This window comes from Epargyreus clarus, unplaced genomic scaffold (assembly GCF_041222505.1).
Source record: "Epargyreus clarus isolate Ecla_fem2 unplaced genomic scaffold, WU_Ecla_fem_2.2 ptg000024l, whole genome shotgun sequence".
Classification (NCBI taxonomy): domain Eukaryota; kingdom Metazoa; phylum Arthropoda; class Insecta; order Lepidoptera; family Hesperiidae; genus Epargyreus; species Epargyreus clarus.
Window position 1 is genome coordinate 10441886 of NW_027332231.1, and position 18065 is coordinate 10459950.

The 18065-nt window shown below is 34.6% G+C and overlaps 1 protein-coding gene across 4 annotated transcripts in view; it reads left to right on the forward strand.

Moving 5' to 3' along the window:
• The window catches only part of LOC140752462 (aldehyde dehydrogenase, dimeric NADP-preferring), a 59520-nt gene that overhangs the window by 37462 nt on the left and 3993 nt on the right, over positions 1-18065 (forward strand). For 3 of the 4 annotated variants that reach the window (XM_073086766.1, XM_073086769.1, XM_073086770.1), the window contains exons 4-8: positions 10136-10357; positions 10765-10928; positions 11302-11532; positions 12180-12383; positions 16602-16717. In XM_073086766.1, coding sequence (XP_072942867.1) covers positions 10136-10357; positions 10765-10928; positions 11302-11532; positions 12180-12383; positions 16602-16717 — 937 coding nt within the window. Of the gene's footprint in view, positions 1-10135; positions 10358-10764; positions 10929-11301; positions 11533-12179; positions 12384-16601; positions 16718-17725; positions 17842-18065 lie in introns of all 4 variants that reach the window. The other variant, XM_073086768.1, reaches the window with a different exon arrangement.

An 18065-nucleotide genomic window follows, 5' to 3' on the forward strand; every position in this document is an offset into this window, starting at 1 on the left:
AATGTATGTCCTGCATGCATGCGTGTGTGTACGCGTGCGTATGTCTACATCGGGTGGGGAACGCGTTTATTTAGAAGTTCAAAACATAATATGAAATCTTCTCAATATATTAAGACGTCATTTAAGAATTACGTAAGCAGAATTTTAGTAATTTATAACCCTTGCCAGCTCTCAAACTTTTCCCCTTCTGCCCTATGCTTACGCAAAGTCTGAAATAAATCATTTAGCCTATTTCATTCTGCATAAAAAACAGAAATAATAAATAAACATTGCTGATGTAACCATATAATACAAACCAATATCTAAATGCTATAGATATTCATTGCCCTTATTAAAACGGTGTAATTAAAAAGCAATCAGCTTTAAGAGATAAGTGCTTGCTTATATCTTGTTTTTCCTGAACTTTGATTCCATTGTTTATAACCGGATCTGGTGCCTATGCAATATATAAGCTAAGGATGTCACCTTTTTTAAAAGAAAAATAGTATTTTTGGCTTAAACCTTGCAAGAGTATAGTGTTTTTGGAAAATAGTACACATTTATTATTAAATATTTTTCGTCGCTGACTAACTGTATAATGTAAACTATTTTTCTGGAAAAAATAATACACGTGTATTACTTCTTTTTTGCCCTCGATGCTTTAAAACCAAAGGTTTTTTTTGTCTTTTTTTTTAATATTCATTGTAACTTATTTATTTATTTAATCCGCTCCGACGATCTAGCATTTAATAGGATGGGATCATCTGAATTGTCTAAGAAAATATATCTTGCGTAGTATACTATTGTTCTATAAAGGTGCCAACCCTAATATGGGCACACATTGAAGAGCGTTTAGAGAAATTTGTAGTAACGTGATATTTGTGCTATTCATAGAGCGGGTTAGGTCATGCTCCAAATCTGATTGCTGTTCAATTCAAAGGAAAAACAATGGCTACGTAAGAGGATACGATCTCTCTTACACTTTCTGTATCCTGTTACTCTTCCTGACTGTCTAACTATAGTTCAAACTTTAATTGTGTAACTTTGACATTTTTTTTTTGTCAAATGCGTACTTGCTCCCTACTTCTATATAAACAATGTTGGTAATTTTTGGAATAAGGACACTGATTTGTAGGGTTTCCTCGGCAGTCTCTCCGTCTGACGTAGAGCTCTCTTGAAGCGTGATAGTGTGAAGTCCGTGGAGCCCCGCAGTATGTGTATAATAACCGATCTACAAAGTTACGTAACAACAGCTAAATATGCGGTTCCGTGCTTTGGAAAGCATATTAAATAGTAGGTCACTGTTGTTGTCGAAGGCTTTTCGGGCGATTTGAACTTCGCTCCACTGATTCAATTGTAACTGAGTAATGATTTCAGTAGTGAGGAGTGACCCGCCCAGTAGTAGAATGTACAATTAAAGCGATCTTATCCATAATAATAAATAATGTAACACGCTAAACTTGATCGCCTAAAGTATAATGTTAAGTCAACATTCCTAATTTGCATTTGTGACGCCAAGTTCGTTTCTATTTGACCTGTCTTAGTGCGTTGACCTTGTTGAATGATAATAAATAACATATGTTTTGATACACAGTTAGGATCCATTTACATGTACATACATAGAACGTGTCAGACGCGTGCCGTGACAGACAAAAGTAATCTTTCTACAATGTATACTCGTATTTTTGTCTACCAAGCACACTTGTTGCGTCTTTGTAAACAGGAGAGAAGACCGTGACTGTGAAAATATTGTAGCTATAGAAAAATATTAGAGATGCGCCGAATAGTGGTTTCACCGAATACCCGAATACCGAATAACCTTTAACCTTTACCGAACCGAATATTCGGCCGAATTATTTGGTTTACCATTACTTTATTGTCAATTTGCCAGTTATGTGTGTTCATTCACACTTTAAAATGTAGATTTGAGTTTTTAAAATGCATACTGATTTTAGGTTTAAAATAAATGTTGACTATAGATTAAGTAACAAATGTGTTGACTTTAGGTTGCAATGTTATTTTGTAGTTGAATTGCTTTATTTTATTAGCTTTATTCAACATATTCTTCATAGGATTTGAGCTTGACTTATAATATAACATAAATCTTATATAGGAAGTTTCGTGTTTTAGTCCTGTACCAAGTCATGTATACAAGAAAATAGAAATACTCGAACCGAACATATTCGGCACTAAAACCGAATAATTCGGCCGAGCTAAAAAGATGCCGAATACGCCGAATTCCGAATACCAAACGAATATTCGGCGCATCCCTAAAAATTATTATTTTGCCTGTCACTGCCCGAGCCTGACGCGTTCATTGTCTGTAAACAACACCACAACGTGTACACGGGGCCTATAGTCTGATTCATAATTAGGTGTCCAAAATGTAAACAAAGAAATGTCACTGTCAAAATTAACATGAAAACAAAAACTTTAACAAACTCAACAAAAAACTAAAATTTTAATAAATATACACAATTTAACAAACGCGTTATGTAAACGAGTTCGATCACAATCACGAAAATGATGTGCGTCGATCCTTTTTTTGATAAAAAATAATATGATAAACATATTTTATATACGCGAGACACAGTTAACGCGCAAATGGCAGTTGTTTAATTAGGTAGTTTATCATGATTGACTCATTGTGTCGTAAATACCTATACTTGGCTTGTAACAGCGGATTTGTGTATGTTTTGAGAAATTTGTTTGTCTAAAGAGCATCCATTCCATTTTGCTATAATATTCGCTGATTACATATCATCACTGTAAGTCATTTAGTAAATCACATACAATTTTTTTATATTATAAACTCTTATATTACTGGTACTTAGCAGACGAGCATGCAGGCTACCTGATGGTAAGTGGCTACTGCCGCCCATTGACACATGTAATCAACCTCAGATAGGGTTAGATATTCTTAGTTTCTTACGCGATGCGCAGCTACCCCTGAGGACTAAGCTGAATCACCTCGGAAAAGTATGCCTCCCTTACCACACCTGTTAAACCAGAACACAACAGCAGCGCAACACAGGTGCGACGGTGTTGCCGCCGGAGTCGAACCACAAAGTTTCTACCACCTTACAAAATAATATTGTAACAATATTTGTTACTAAGTACAAAACGAAAAATTATTATAAGCAACCAGACTAGCCCTGAATATTTTTCCTTGAATATTTTAACTGGTTAAAACGATACATCAATAAGCACGGAGTGCGTTCGGGCAACGGTACGCAGTACCTACTGTATACTACACGGAAAGTTTCGGGTGTTTTTCCTCTATCATAACTCCGTTATTGTTGCAATTAAAGGCATAAAACGTTGTATGTAAATTCATATTAGTATTCTTTCTTATACACACACACGTGAAATTATGTAAAATGAGTTTCAATTGGCAAAAAACATTAAATTAACCAAAATCAAAAGTGCAATCTTAACGCGCCTTGAACTACATGTTAATTAAGGTAATTTTAATACACGTTTACCAAAGCTTCTGAAAATGGGAGCATAAAAACCAGTTTGTTTACTTTTACTTACCGATCTCTTTGGTTCTTATGAGCAATATTATCTTATATATAAAATTCTCGTGTCACAATGTTAGTTACCGTACTCCTCCGAAACGGCTTTACCGATTTTCACCAAATTTTATATGCATATTCAGTAGGTCTGAGAATCGGCTACTATCTATTTTTCATACCCCTAAGAGATAAAGGTTGATCACCCTTATATATTTTTTTTATTTACATGGCAACACAACGTTTGCTGGGTCAGCTAGTTTAATTATATTTATATTGTGCCACGAATTTGTGCATTTTGAAGATCATTATTCATTTTGACTATCAAAATATAAATTGTTTCCCGTGGCACTAAAAATATTGTTATGGATTTTTGAAAATATTAATGTTCCAACCTCAGGTATGACTCTTATCTTATGTGATGTTCATTACAGATGTTAATGAGTAAAAGTAGCCAATATCCGTCAGATGAAACGCAGGCAAATTTTACTACTTCTATATCTACATAAATATATATAACTCAAAGGTGCTGACTGACATAGTGATCTATCAACGCACAGTCCAAACCACTGGACGGATCGGGCTGAAATTTGGCATGCAGGTAGATGTTATGACGTAGGCATCCGCTAAGAAAGGATTTTGATCATTTCTACCCCCAAAGGGATAAAATACGGGATGAAAATATTACTTCGTAAGGTGAGCGAAGCCGCGGGCAAAAGCTCGTAGTTAAATAATCCCTTCGGTAGGAGGCTTAAACTATGTAAGTATACATTAACAAGCAAATTCAGAAGTTATTATTATCTAGTTAGTTTTAGTAACCAGTAGGATAATAAAAAAAAAATTAAGAATACTGCTACGCTACTTAAATGTATCTTAAAAGTATAATTCATACGTGATCTTGACCTTCAAGAATATGCACAAAACATAATGTAGATGAAGGCTTAAGCTGAGGTAATTAACGTGCAAGGTTAATACATGCAGTTACATTCATTATGAAGAACGGAAATCTATGTCAGTGCCGGTGCATATGCCATGCTTATGCATGCATATTTTTGAAGTAGTTAGGCTTATTCGTTTGAATAGCTAGAGTCCGTAGTTCATATGAGAAAATTAATTATTAGCTTCAATGAAAATTCAGTGGTAGAGTTGTGATTAACCTATCAACCGGGTGGTCTGATGTTCGAATCCCAGACAGAACATTCTCAAAGTTATGTGCATTTTAGAAATAAATGAAGACTTACCTTAACGGTAAAGGTAAATAATAAAACGAAGTTACAGGAGGTCAAAAATGGGCCGAATTGCTTCGGGAAAAGCATGAATCGGTTCGGCCGTGCCGCTTTTTTGGCTCGACTTGGCGCAGGCACTGCCGTGCCTCCAGATATCGTGAGGAAACATGCATACCTAAGAAATCTTAAAAAAATATTCTCATAAGTATGTTGAATCCACAACGAATTTATTCGACAAGTATCAAATTATCAAATTTAATACAATGTTGATTTCTATATAAAATATCCATTTTCAACTAAATTAATTTACATTATCTTTAAGTAGGTAGATTAAATATCGATACGAGTTACAAAATACGAGTCTATACTCTTTTATCAGATACGTAAGTGCAAGTGGTACAGGTGTTTTGATAGGTAATTATATAAGAATTAAATAATATAACTTAATTATACGGGGTGGATAAACGCTGGTGGAAGACACTTTATAGATATCATATTTACTAATTGGCAAAAAAAAGGTACAGGTCCTGGTAAAGATTTCTATTACTCAAAATCACTTTTTTATTCAGTACCCTTACCAGGAGTTTTTACGTTTCGACAAATATGACTGTTTTGGTATTTCCATGTTCTGACACAATCCGCTAGGGGCGCTGATTGGAAATTGTATGGGCAAATACGTAAACAAATACCAAAACAGTCATATTTGTCAAAACGTACTGTTAAGGGTACTGTACAAAAGTTATTCAAAAACGAAATAGGGTGTATAATTTCTCTCCACCCTATACTTAGATAATAAGAATTTGTATACTTCGGGGTGTACTTTAATTCAATACTCATATCTAGGTCGTGTCAGGTCTTGCCTTTACCTAATTGTACTATCTATATATCATAGTACGGAACGTATTATCGATCATTCAGTTATGTCCTTGGCCGTGGCAGTGGTTTTCAATATTTCAGCGAAGTAAGTCGATCCGACAATTCGGAATAATTAAGGAGTTTACTTACAGAACGATCCGAAGGTTTCTTGGCGGAGATGGATGGTAGAATGAGTGATTTATTACACATACTCTCGTATATACTATTGTGAAAATTAATTAACTTTATCCCTAGCACATCGAAATTTGACGCTAAAAACCGTTCGATGCCTATTAATTTTTACAATTGTAGACAAAAAGAGGTAAATAGAGTTTCGTAATAGCGGGATGATATTTAATATAATGTTTTCTCTATACTCGTATTTAGTTACGATATACGTTTTATACTGTAAATAATAACTTATGACAAATATTAGCACTGATCTTCGATCACTAATAAGAACAGTGATCGAAGGCACTGATACAATAAAAGGAAAGTTACTCGTAACTTCACATTTGAAGGTAAGCGTGAGCTTTACGTATTACGATGCCGGCAATGCAATCGCTGCAATCGGAGAAAGTTGTTTGCTTGCATTTGCATTGAAAGCAAAGATAACATCGTAGTATTTTAGAAAACTGTTCTCTTACTTGTTACTTGTACTTTCAGTTCCAATCACGCACTAAAGTTGATACATTTTTAAGGTATTATATATTTATTATTTTAATCGTTCAATACCTATTGTCATGTTAAGTGTCAAAGTACCAAAAATAAAGATCTTTTATCGTTTAAAGGAATAATTGGTTTATTCCCTTAACCGTCCCTTGTTAAAACAGTCGAAATAATCCTCTGAATGTATAAATAAAGAGACTATCTATTTAATCGGACGTTCTACATTATATACTTTTGACGGTCCAAAATAATATATTAACAATCTCACTCAGGTGTCTGAACTCATGTGTTCTCACTCAATTCATGTGTTCATCAGACAAGCATGTGTTCATGTATGTAACTGGTCACTGTCGCCCAAGTACATCTGTAATCTAATGAGGACTAAGTATGTTTGATATGAAGACTCAGTCTTACCAAACCTTTGAAACCAGAACACGGCTTATCAATACTATTATCTTGTCATAGACATAATATATAGCAGTGATACTGCCTCGGCCAAAGGTCAAACTATGAAAAGTTTTGACTTTCGTACTATTATATATTTTTTTTAATAAAAAAAAAACTTTTTGAAAATGTTAAATCATGTACGAGTACTTATCTACTTATTTCTATGCATCACCATTCTAGAGATATCACTTGAAACCGTAGATAGGCGCCCGGCCCATTGTCTCGTACATTATGATAATAATAGGTACCATTTGTTTTATAAGCTTACTTCATACAAATATGTCATTTATTTTATTTTGGAATACAACATATACTTATTGCTAAACAACATAAACTTTTGTTTAGCAATAAGTATATGTTGTATTTAAGATAAACTGAGTAACCTCAATGATGTTACGTAAGTAATAGGTACGTACTTAGGTACACTCGTTAAAGTACAAATCACGTCTCTAAGTTACAATTTAAGTTCACGTGTTCTACTTTATTTAAAGATGTAATCTACAATGTAAAGTAGACTTCGCTCTAGTATCATAGCAGCTTAGTAAATTATATTAGTGTTTACCAAGAGCACACATGTAGTCTACCTTGAGTATTAAGTGCATGTTAATATTGTGGTTAACTTGGTTTTCAGAATATATCTTATAAAAAATATTATGTTCTTAGACATTCGTAATTAAAGAAACATTCGTTCGCGGTGATAAAAACCGTATAAATTAAGTGTTTTAGCTATAAAGATAACGAACAAAGAGCAGGAGATGTCCAACTAAGTAAGGCTAAGTGATTATGCCTGAAGAAAGGCGGTGCTTCAACCGTTTCAGTTCAAAACTTATATATGTGCAAAATGTTGAGAAACTTCGATAGCGTGATTCAGAATCGTGTAGCGCCATCTATTGACGAGTTCTGAAACGTAGCGACATCCAAAATCCGGGTGAATACTCTACTTAGTATACCACCCACTGAAATATTGTTTTCAATCTCTTGTTCTACTTGATTGTAACTGCCCAAAAATGTAGAGTGGGCGCATGATCCCTGATAAATAAGCTCACGATTCCCCTTTAGCGCCATTGCACACTATGCGACATATTATTATGTATATATTAATAAATATAGCATCTGAATGCAGAAGCGTAAAAAGTAATTTATATTATAAAGGTATTGAACTTTTCGTACTTCGAAAATAGCGGCAGCAAACCTAATTCTACATTTTCAATTTATCTGTTTACGTATTTTAACAAAGTGCAGCGTTTTGTTAGTTAATACGGAAATCCGTAATTTCGTTCGAAGTTTCTGGCTCTTCCGAATCTGGAGCGCTTACGGATGTCTGTTTCAGACGGTCTTCACGAATTATTAATGTATTAGTAATTTCAAAGCTAAATTACCAACCTACTTTGTATGGCTTGAGCCCCGTGCGAATAATTTAATTACGCAGTTGTTTTATCGGATTGTTATGTCGAAATTGCTTTCGGGCCAATCCGAAACTTCGTAACCGGATGCATAGAAAATTATTTCCTACCTCCAACGCGTGCAATGACGTAATTAAACGAGCATGCAGTTTACCTGATAAGTGGCCACTGTCGCCTCTGAATCTGTATACAATCCCAGATAGAATTTAAGTCATAACTAAGGCCAGTCACAGATACCCTTGAGGATTAAGATACAACGCCTATGTAAGTGTTCTTCCTTTACTACAACCTTCAAAGAAGTCAGCAGCGCTCAATACTATGAATTACGATGAAATACCTATTTATAAGAAATGTTTCAATTTAAAATTTAGAACTGAGATAACACCTAGGATCGTTAATATAATACATGCACTACCTATGATATTTAAGTGAATACTAATTTAATCTACAACAAGACGTCGAGATCGCCTTGGATTTAATACTGATGAAGTATTTGAGGCCGTTGGGTGTATTACCATAGCGAATATGAATTTCAATCTAGACTTGGGTCAAAACAATATACTTCAATACTATAATATACCTACGTATAGTTAATATTTACAGTATAATAAAATCGACTCTTTAAAACTTTTTTTTAAAACTATCTGAAAATTATTTCTTGTAGGATTGTACTCAAATAATTATAGTAATCAAAATTGCAAATTTAAATAACCCTCCTACATACACGCATGCACGTACAAACACGTATTAATAAGTAGGTATAAAATTGTTAAATGTTTGTTCATTATAACAAACCTGTAATTGGAAGAAGACGCCGCCTTTAATAAACCGAGGCGGCAGGGATTCCGTCACCGAAATATACAAATTAAAAACATTATACAAGACTAGCTGACCCGGCAAACGTTGTGTTGCCATATAAATAAAAAAATGTTAAGGGTGAACAACCCTTATCACTTAGGGGTATGACAAATAGATAGTAGCCGATTCTCAGACCTACTGAATATGCATATGAAATTTGGTGAAAATCGGTAGCCGTTTCGGAGGAGTACGGTAACTAACATTGTGATACGAGGATTTTATATATAAGATAAAGATATTTGTAAGTAACAAAAACAACGATTTAAACCTGCATAGATAATAATAAAATTAATGATTATATTTACGTTCTTAACACAACATAAAAACAATGTTTTACCTCTTCAGTTTTTCTTTATGAGATTTTGATCGTCTTCGCCCGAGTAACAAAATTTGACTTAAAATTCAAGTCAATAGACATATAACTGAACTACAGTGGCCTCTAACCTTTGACTGTCTCTATACACATACCTATTCGCACACTTTATAATGTGTACGAACTTGACTATAAAATTGTAGTTCTATACTTAGGTATGTACATAATAAGTAGCTGCTTACCTTCAGAAATGGCAATTGTAAATACATACCTACTTCTTCGGAATAAATAGTATCTGGAAAATTCTTCTACAAACGGATATCTTCTACTACAAAAATTACCGTAATTAATGCCGGTTAAACAACTCCTAACCAATGACATCTAACAGCTCCATAGTATTTGATTTTTACCCGACTGTGGAGGGTAATGATTTTCGAGCGTTAGTATGTATGTAGGTCTTCTTGTCCCTGTAGTTCCGGGACCAGAATAGGGCTACGGTATCCCCTGCCTGTCGTAAGAGGCGACTAAAAGGGGCTTCCGGGGTAGTGGGCGGCAAGATTGGGAGCTCGAACCGCCCGGCCAGCGATCCCTGGAAGGACGGCTGTATGTGGCCGCATGCCGTAGGACACACCAGAGGATGTGACGAGCTTATGCTCACCTGGGAGGAGCCCGATGGGGCAATCAGATCAGGCAGAGGATATCCTAACCTTATTCTGGTCCCGGAACTACAGGGACAACGCCCTACAGCCCTAACGGCTTAATGTTTTTTTCTTATAAGGTGTCGTTGGATTCGTCTTAATAGTGGAAAACAAGATAGGCTATATTTATAATGTGACAGGTTTTTAAAATTGCAATTTTTTTTCTCAACAGCCACCCAAAGGCATAGTGAACATCCTAGACGAGGTCGTGATCTACAATGACCCGTACGGCGTGGTGCTCATCATCGGGGCGTGGAACTACCCGCTCCAGCTGTTGCTGCTGCCGTTGGCCGGCGCCCTTGCAGCTGGGAACGTGGTCATCCTCAAGCCGAGCGAGCTGGCCGTCGCCTGCACGCAGTTCATGGTTGAGACTATACCGAAATACTTGGACAATGTATGTATACTTGTTTCCAGCTCAGTTTCTTGAGAATTTCTAGATCCAGGACGTCTATGGCTATCAGCGGAGGCAAAATTTGGCAAAGGGTGATCTTCCCTAAACGAGAACTCAGCACTGTTACGCGCTGCTGTGTTGTGGTTTGAAGGGAAGGCCTCGGAAACATACTTTTCCGAGGACTTCCAGCTTAATCCTCTGGAATAGTGGCACATCTGTGGACGACCTCAGGAAAAATCGAATGCTATCTGAGGTTGATTACAGATGTCCATATAAAAAATACTATTATTATTATGTTTGGGCAAAATAAAAACTGCCGATATTTTGAACTTTACTTTTTGTTGCCCTAAAGTGATAGCTTTTTTTATTTTGTGCTAAAGTGTAATAAATAAAGTTCCCATTTGATCCAGGACGCTGTGATACTAGTGGAAGGTGGTGCAGAAGAAACGACTGAGCTGTTAAAGCAAAAATTCGACTACATCTTCTACACCGGCGGCACCAACGTCGGTAAGATTGTCTACACAGCGGCCACCAAACACCTCACACCGGTCACCTTGGAGTTAGGTGGTAAGAGGTAAGGGCAGACAAAACTTTGGATTCAATTTTTTTTATAATATAGGAGTTTGCCTCCGGCGGCACCACCGCCACACCTATTTCTGCATTACAACAGCATTGTTAAGCAGCTGCTGTGTTATGGTTTGAAGAGTTTAGTAAGAGAGATATTTTTTTCCGAGGTATTCCAGCTTAGTCTTCAAGGGTAGCGGCGCAGCTGTGGCCGACCTCAGGAATTTAATCTTATCTGGGGTTGATTACAAATGTTCATGGGCGACAGTCGCCGCTATCCATCAGGTGGACTGCATCCTCGTCTGCTATTCCTATATTATTAAAAAATGTATGCTATAGTCATTTTTGGGATAGTCTGCAAGTCGTGTTTCAATTCATTACAGTCCAGTGTACATCGACAACACCGCGGATATCATGGTGACAGCCTCTCGGGTGCTCTGGGGGAAGTTCATCAACGCTGGTCAGACTTGCATCGCGCCAGACTACATCCTCTGCTCGAAGGAAGTCCAGGACAAGTTCGTGGAAGTCTCCAAAAAGATTCTGAAGGAATGGTACGGTGAAGATCCTCAGGAGTCGCCCGATCTGTGCCGGATTATCAACAACAGGCATTTTAGGTAAGGGATTTATTTTATAGGGTAATGATGATTTTATTTCGCCTTGTAATATATAGACGTCTGACATGTTACGTGTCCAAATGACGACTGACGTTTTATTGCTCGTTCAACTCATTTTACGTTTTAGCTCAGAACATTTTAAGATCGTATGTCCAACATCGATATCAATATAGACATCAACGATAATATTATTATAGTTGTTATTCTGTTTATGACATGTAGATTTTAGTAATAGTGGTTTAGTAAAGTTGTATATGTCTTCTATGTTCGCTAATATATTCGGGTTTAAAGAGTGTGGTAATACTGGTGATGCAATAATACTGAAATGTGACAAAAATCTGTAACCGACTTTAAGTAGAACTGCTTCTACCCTACTACTACTAATACTATTTTTAGAGCTATTTTAATTACAAAAAAATATGTTTCGTCCATAATTGGACTTCGGATACCAGCATTAACCTGTTTTACACGGCACCTGCTGTATTTCGTAGAACAGCTAGCGCCTATGTTCAATCACTTGCTAATAAAACTAATTGAACGCATTAGGTTAAGAAAATCTGTAATGTTTAGTTAGTATTTCGATGTAAAAATGTAAATAAATAAATAATGTGAATTCGACTTAAACGCAATTTATTCCCCAATTTTAGCCGTCTCCAAGCGTTAATAGACGCTAGCAAAGGGAAGGTGGCGATCGGTGGCAACTACGACGCTAAGGACAAGTACATAGCGCCCACCATCATTACTAACGTGACGGCGACTGATAAGATAATGGAGGACGAGATATTCGGTCCTATTTTGCCTATTGTACCTGTTGAGAACGCCTACGAGGCTATCAAGTTCATCAATGCCAGGTGAGTGAATGGGAGTGGTCTGGGGATGACAGGGAGGGGGGTGGGGGGAGTGGGGTCGTTATTACACGGGAACAACAAGGGCATAAATGTATTTGCTTATTACTGAGTAAGCGTAGCTTTGTTGAGGGGTAAGGAGCGGGGTATAGGGGGATCTAATGCATAGTAAGGGTTTGAAACTCATTGTCGAAAATAAAGATGCATTTGATTTTTTTCTTATCAATGTTAAGATGGCGGTGTTGTGAGTCTCTAAAATTTGTCGTAAAATATTTACAGAACCAGACAGAAGCTTTTATTTACAGAATTTGATTAGGGGGTTAGTTATTAGATCAATGATTTGCATTATTTGTTTCTGGTTATTTCTTTCATCATAATAAATATTGTCCTTCTTTATCTTTAACATTTACAAATCATGTATGCCCTTGTCGTATGATAAGCAATGACCGACAGTAATAAAGCCAAACTTTAGATCCAATATTCAAATATTTGTACAATTGTTTGATCAAAATTTAATCACTGATTCAATTTGTACATTATTCAAGGGACGTCTTAGCTATTGAATGTTTTGTCCCTTTCTACCATTGTAAGCATAATTGGAAAAGAAAATGATAAAACATGCAATAGCTAAAATAAAAGGGTTTATAAGGAGGTAAGTATGGGAACAACAAGGGGGCTCACAGTGGGTAAAAGATTCCGGGGAGGCACTTTAACCAGAGTGATATCATTGCAATATCAACTTTAACAATAAGTTGGAAGTGTTGGGATTCATATCAGATCATATATAGAATCTATTATTCTCATATCGCGTAGCCATTATTATTCTGTTTTTTTTTTCAGTTCTTTGCACTAATTAATTATCATGTATTATGTTTTGTATCTACGTATCTAAAGTATTTAATTAGAATTACTTTTTACTGAACATTTAGTTCATTACGTTACATTGTAAGTAGTTTTTTGTGTTTTATTGTGTGTGTTATGAGTTCAAGTGTCATGTGAAAAACATGTCTCTATTTTTTATCTGTGGTATATTGTTTGTTGTCTATGGTGCGTTCTTTTGTTATTGAAGTAAATGTTTGTCTGGATGTAGATCTGTAAGAATTGGTAAAGCGCCAAAATAAATACAGATGGAAACAACTCGGCAGTAATTTTCCCGCCATTTACATTCCACAAAGCTTTTGCATACATAATTACAGATACATTTAAGTGTGTGTGTGTACATGACGTCAGACGCAACCTAGTAAAAAATATTACTTTTACTTATCATATTTCATTACCGGACGTATATAGTATATATACCTATAATACTTACATCTACAAAAATACGTTAAAATAACTTATACATTTATTCTAAACAAAGTTACCTACAATACTTTTAAAATTATAAATAAGATCTAGATGAATTAATAAGCATAATATAATTATTTATAAATAGGAATATAATAAACACTAACGTGCGCACGTAAAAAAAATAATTATGGCGTATTTATTTTAAAATAAAAAATAGACCTTGTATCGGGTGTACACGCGCATGAAATAAAACTATTGCAAAACAAGGCAAAAAAATCTTAAGTATAAAATCGAGTATATAAAATTATTTTGTTCGAGACTTGGCACTAATGTGAGAGTGAATTTTATAACACCGACATCTGAAATCGACACTCTAAATTTACCTAGTAAATGTCCAGTCTAAATACCTACTATAATGAGGTATAACTTGCGTACATAAATACATAGACGCTATTTAGAGTTCCATACCCAAAGGATAAAGACCGAATCCTGTTACTAAGATTCCGCTATCTATTCCTCTGTCCATCTGTCACAGGACTATGTCTCGAAGCGTAATAGATACATAGATAGTCACTTTTTACAGAATATGTATTTTAAAAATAACAAAATAAAAACGACGTACAAGAAATCAGCGTTTTTCGCTTTATCTATTAAACCGTTATAGGTAGACATTCTAAAATTTCACAATCCAATTAGTTCTATGCCTGATATCCAAAAAATAAAAAATAATGAAGATTTGTTGGTAAGAACTACTCCCCGAACGAGTTCGATCGCACTTGTCCAATTTATTGTGTTCTTTCAAACAAACAGTGTCCATCTTGGAATGCAAATGGCGCAGCAATGTATTGTCAGTATTGATATAATCGTTTATGAATCACGTCCTTTGTTAAACGTAATTGAATATGTTTGTATTGAAGTTAATAAGTAAAAAAACAGTTAATTTTCCTTCGTCGAATCTTGGAATAACAATCTTATTTAACTTAGTTTATTTGTCTAAATCGCATCTAATTTGTATATAACGAAGGTATTGTATAGATATTATAGTTACAGGAAGTGGTTACGTATGATTGAATATTGTGAAATTGACACTATCTATATTCAATCATATATTTAACCACATCGTGTAACTATAATATGTATGATAATAATAACAATGTAACATTGCTCTTGTTATTTTTTTAAATCTCGAGGCTATTTGTAATAGTTCGTACTAGTTTTTGCTTGGTGGTCAAAATTATGATCATAAAGTATAGGTTTATTTATAATATTTTTATCTATATCACTAAAACAAAAAAAAAGGTATCGGTTACACTTATGATTTTAAATTGATTTAAAAGTAAAAATAAGTTATACAAACAAAATTAAATTAAAAAATGTTCTTAACTGTCTCGTAAAAAGTATTCGTATTGCGATAATATTTCAAGTTCCGTCATATGACGGGAACACCTATAGTAACACACAATTTCCCCCCTCATTTGTGAGTCAAATGTATTTTTGATTAAATATCCAATTAGCTCACGCATCGGTAATAGCGATCGTTTCGTAAGTACCTACTTATTTTCCAACATTCGGAACTTTTCCTTGTTAGATGTTATACATAGATATGTTTATGTTTCTTTATTTAAGTTATAAGGATTTTTAAATCTCTATTGTATTGTGGAATCGTATAATGATGTCATCAGCTGGCCAAAACTCATGGTAGCTTATTTAATGGAAAATTTATTAAAATTATGTTTATGATAAAAATAAAATAAAATTCTTTAATAACCCTATTTAACATACATTTTAAAGAATGACCGTTTGAGAGATAGGTTAGTTTTACTTAGGTATAATACATCCTGAAGTATTTGTACCTAAAGGCTCTAGAAAAAAAAAATATACAACTAGAAAATCAACAATATTTTTTAAATATTAATTTAGGACTTCTCCTGTCGCGCGTGTATACGCCGCACGCGTGTCCCACCCGCACGCATGTGACTTGCATCCTATTGCCTTCCTAGTGATTGCAAAGAGACTGAAGCCTCTTAATTCGTGTGTCTGGGTGAGACTAGGTCGCGCGTGCAGACGAACACGCGAGGCGGAAAAACGCCCTTATAACACGAGGCAATTTAACTATCAGGAAATAGAAAGGAAATTAATATGAATAAGATTATACACATAATAAAGTATCGAAAGTTTTCTTCGAGATTACTTCTAATATAAATAAACAACTTGATGGATATAACAAGAAATGTATTTCGCCTCCATCCCACCACTCGAATAAAAACCCGCGTTCGTCTTAGGTAATTAATAATTATATAATTAAGCTTTAAGTAGTGTTTTAATTGTTGGCTATATTTATTGTAATCGCACAGTATACTTACTACTTTATTAAAGTCCAGACAAAAAAAATGAGCTGCGTTAGAAAAAATTAAATACCTTTTCCAATCATTATAATTTTTATGATGCGTAATTAACCATAGGGTCTTCACGCTTCACACATTAAAATAATTGAATGTCTTTTTTTATCAATTACGCCAAAAAAGTTATTAAATAATACCACGTGCAATATTAATAACACAGTTAATAACACGTGTTTTAACTGTGTTATTAATATTAGTATTAATAAGTTATTATTGTAAGGAATCATTAATAAATATGTATGCAAAGGGAATTGGCAGTATATAGGTAACAGTACGTAACAAGTTATTTTATTAATGACATGTTTTTAAATATCTTAATAATTTATTCATATGACGTCATTAGCACGAGGTTCCTAATTAAGTTGACAGGGATCTTTTATAACATTATTATCACTATATACTATCCACTATGTTATGATAATATATCATATGACATAATATAAGGTTTATAGAATATTAAGACGTAATGTCCCCAACCATACCATAACCCGGCTGCACCAGGACATTACAAACGAAACACGCATCATTTCAGGGAGCACCCATTAGTTCTATACGTGTTCAGCAAACAGAGCAACATACATAAGTTGTTCACCGAACAGACACGCTCAGGGAGTCTATGCGTGAACGAAACGATCATGTTTTATGGCGGTAAGGAACAGATTATGGCATGTGGCTTTTTGTAAAATTATCACGTTTTTATTTTTAATCTGTGGTTTGGATTAAGCGATATAAAATGCACACTGTCTGACAGACAGAAATGTGACAGATTTATAATCTGTAACGTGTATGACAGATATCTTTTTTTAAGTATAAAAAAATAAAAGATCAACAACAACAACAAAACTATCAGTTTTTATTTGTTAAATGATTCGTAGTATCGTAAATTAATGTATGTAATTTTACAAAAAGCCGACGGTGGTAGGATGGGGTCACTGTTTCTTATTCAAATTTATTCATCGCTCACAAACACACGTCTGCTTGTATATAAAATACACTTTACTTGTACATATCACGTTTTGGAGGTCAATAAACAGTGTATTCCGTATATGATTTACAGATTTTAGATAAGTATTTTCAGCGGAAATTTTATGTACAACAGTGTCATAGAAATCGACAATATCCTAAAACGTGATAGTATAAAACTTTTTGTTTGTTGGTTTCGGTTCATGGACATGATGGGTAATCATGGTAAAAACTAAACTACTGGTTCTATGGAAAAGTAAATGAATATAGGTGACGGTTATATGTTTTCTTGTAGTTATTATGTCTTAAATATGTTAATACACTGTAATTATTTTGTACTATTCTGATATATTTTATTCACTTTTTAAAATGACTACTGATTGTGTAAATATAGGTATTTGCTAGTAGCCTTTTATTTTAATTAATGTTTGCATTAATATAATACTTTTATAGTTTCTAATGTATTTAATTTATGGATTTTGAGTGCGTGGCATAGCAAAAGCAGTTTCTTTTGTGTTACAAATAGTTTCTTTTCGAATAGATGGCACTGTATTGTCTACGGTAGCGCCACCTACAACCAGTAAATTTTTGTTGCAAACTTTATATTTCCTTTCATTGTAATTCCCTCGTAGATTCTTCTTAACTTTCTGTTTTACCCTGGTGGTGGTCTGTACTTCTGTGCTTGGTCTGTAGAGAGAAGCCGTTGGTCCTGTACGTGTTCAGCACGAACAAGGAGGTTGTGTCGAGAGTTATCGATAACACCAGTAGCGGCGGGATGTGCATTAACGATACAGTGATGCAAATGGGAGGTATGGAGAAAGTTTTACGTTATTGGTTTTTAAAAATCAAATATTTTACAATTTGTTTGCACAGTGATAGTGAAAATTTATCGCAAAGTTTCAGCCATATTGAAATACTTTTTTTTCTTTAGCGGCAAACGATTTCTGGTCACAAAAATGCTTAAAATGTCTTTCAAAATCCATTAGTACCTGGCCGGTATCGTGTGAACAGATATTAAATAAGCTCAAAATGG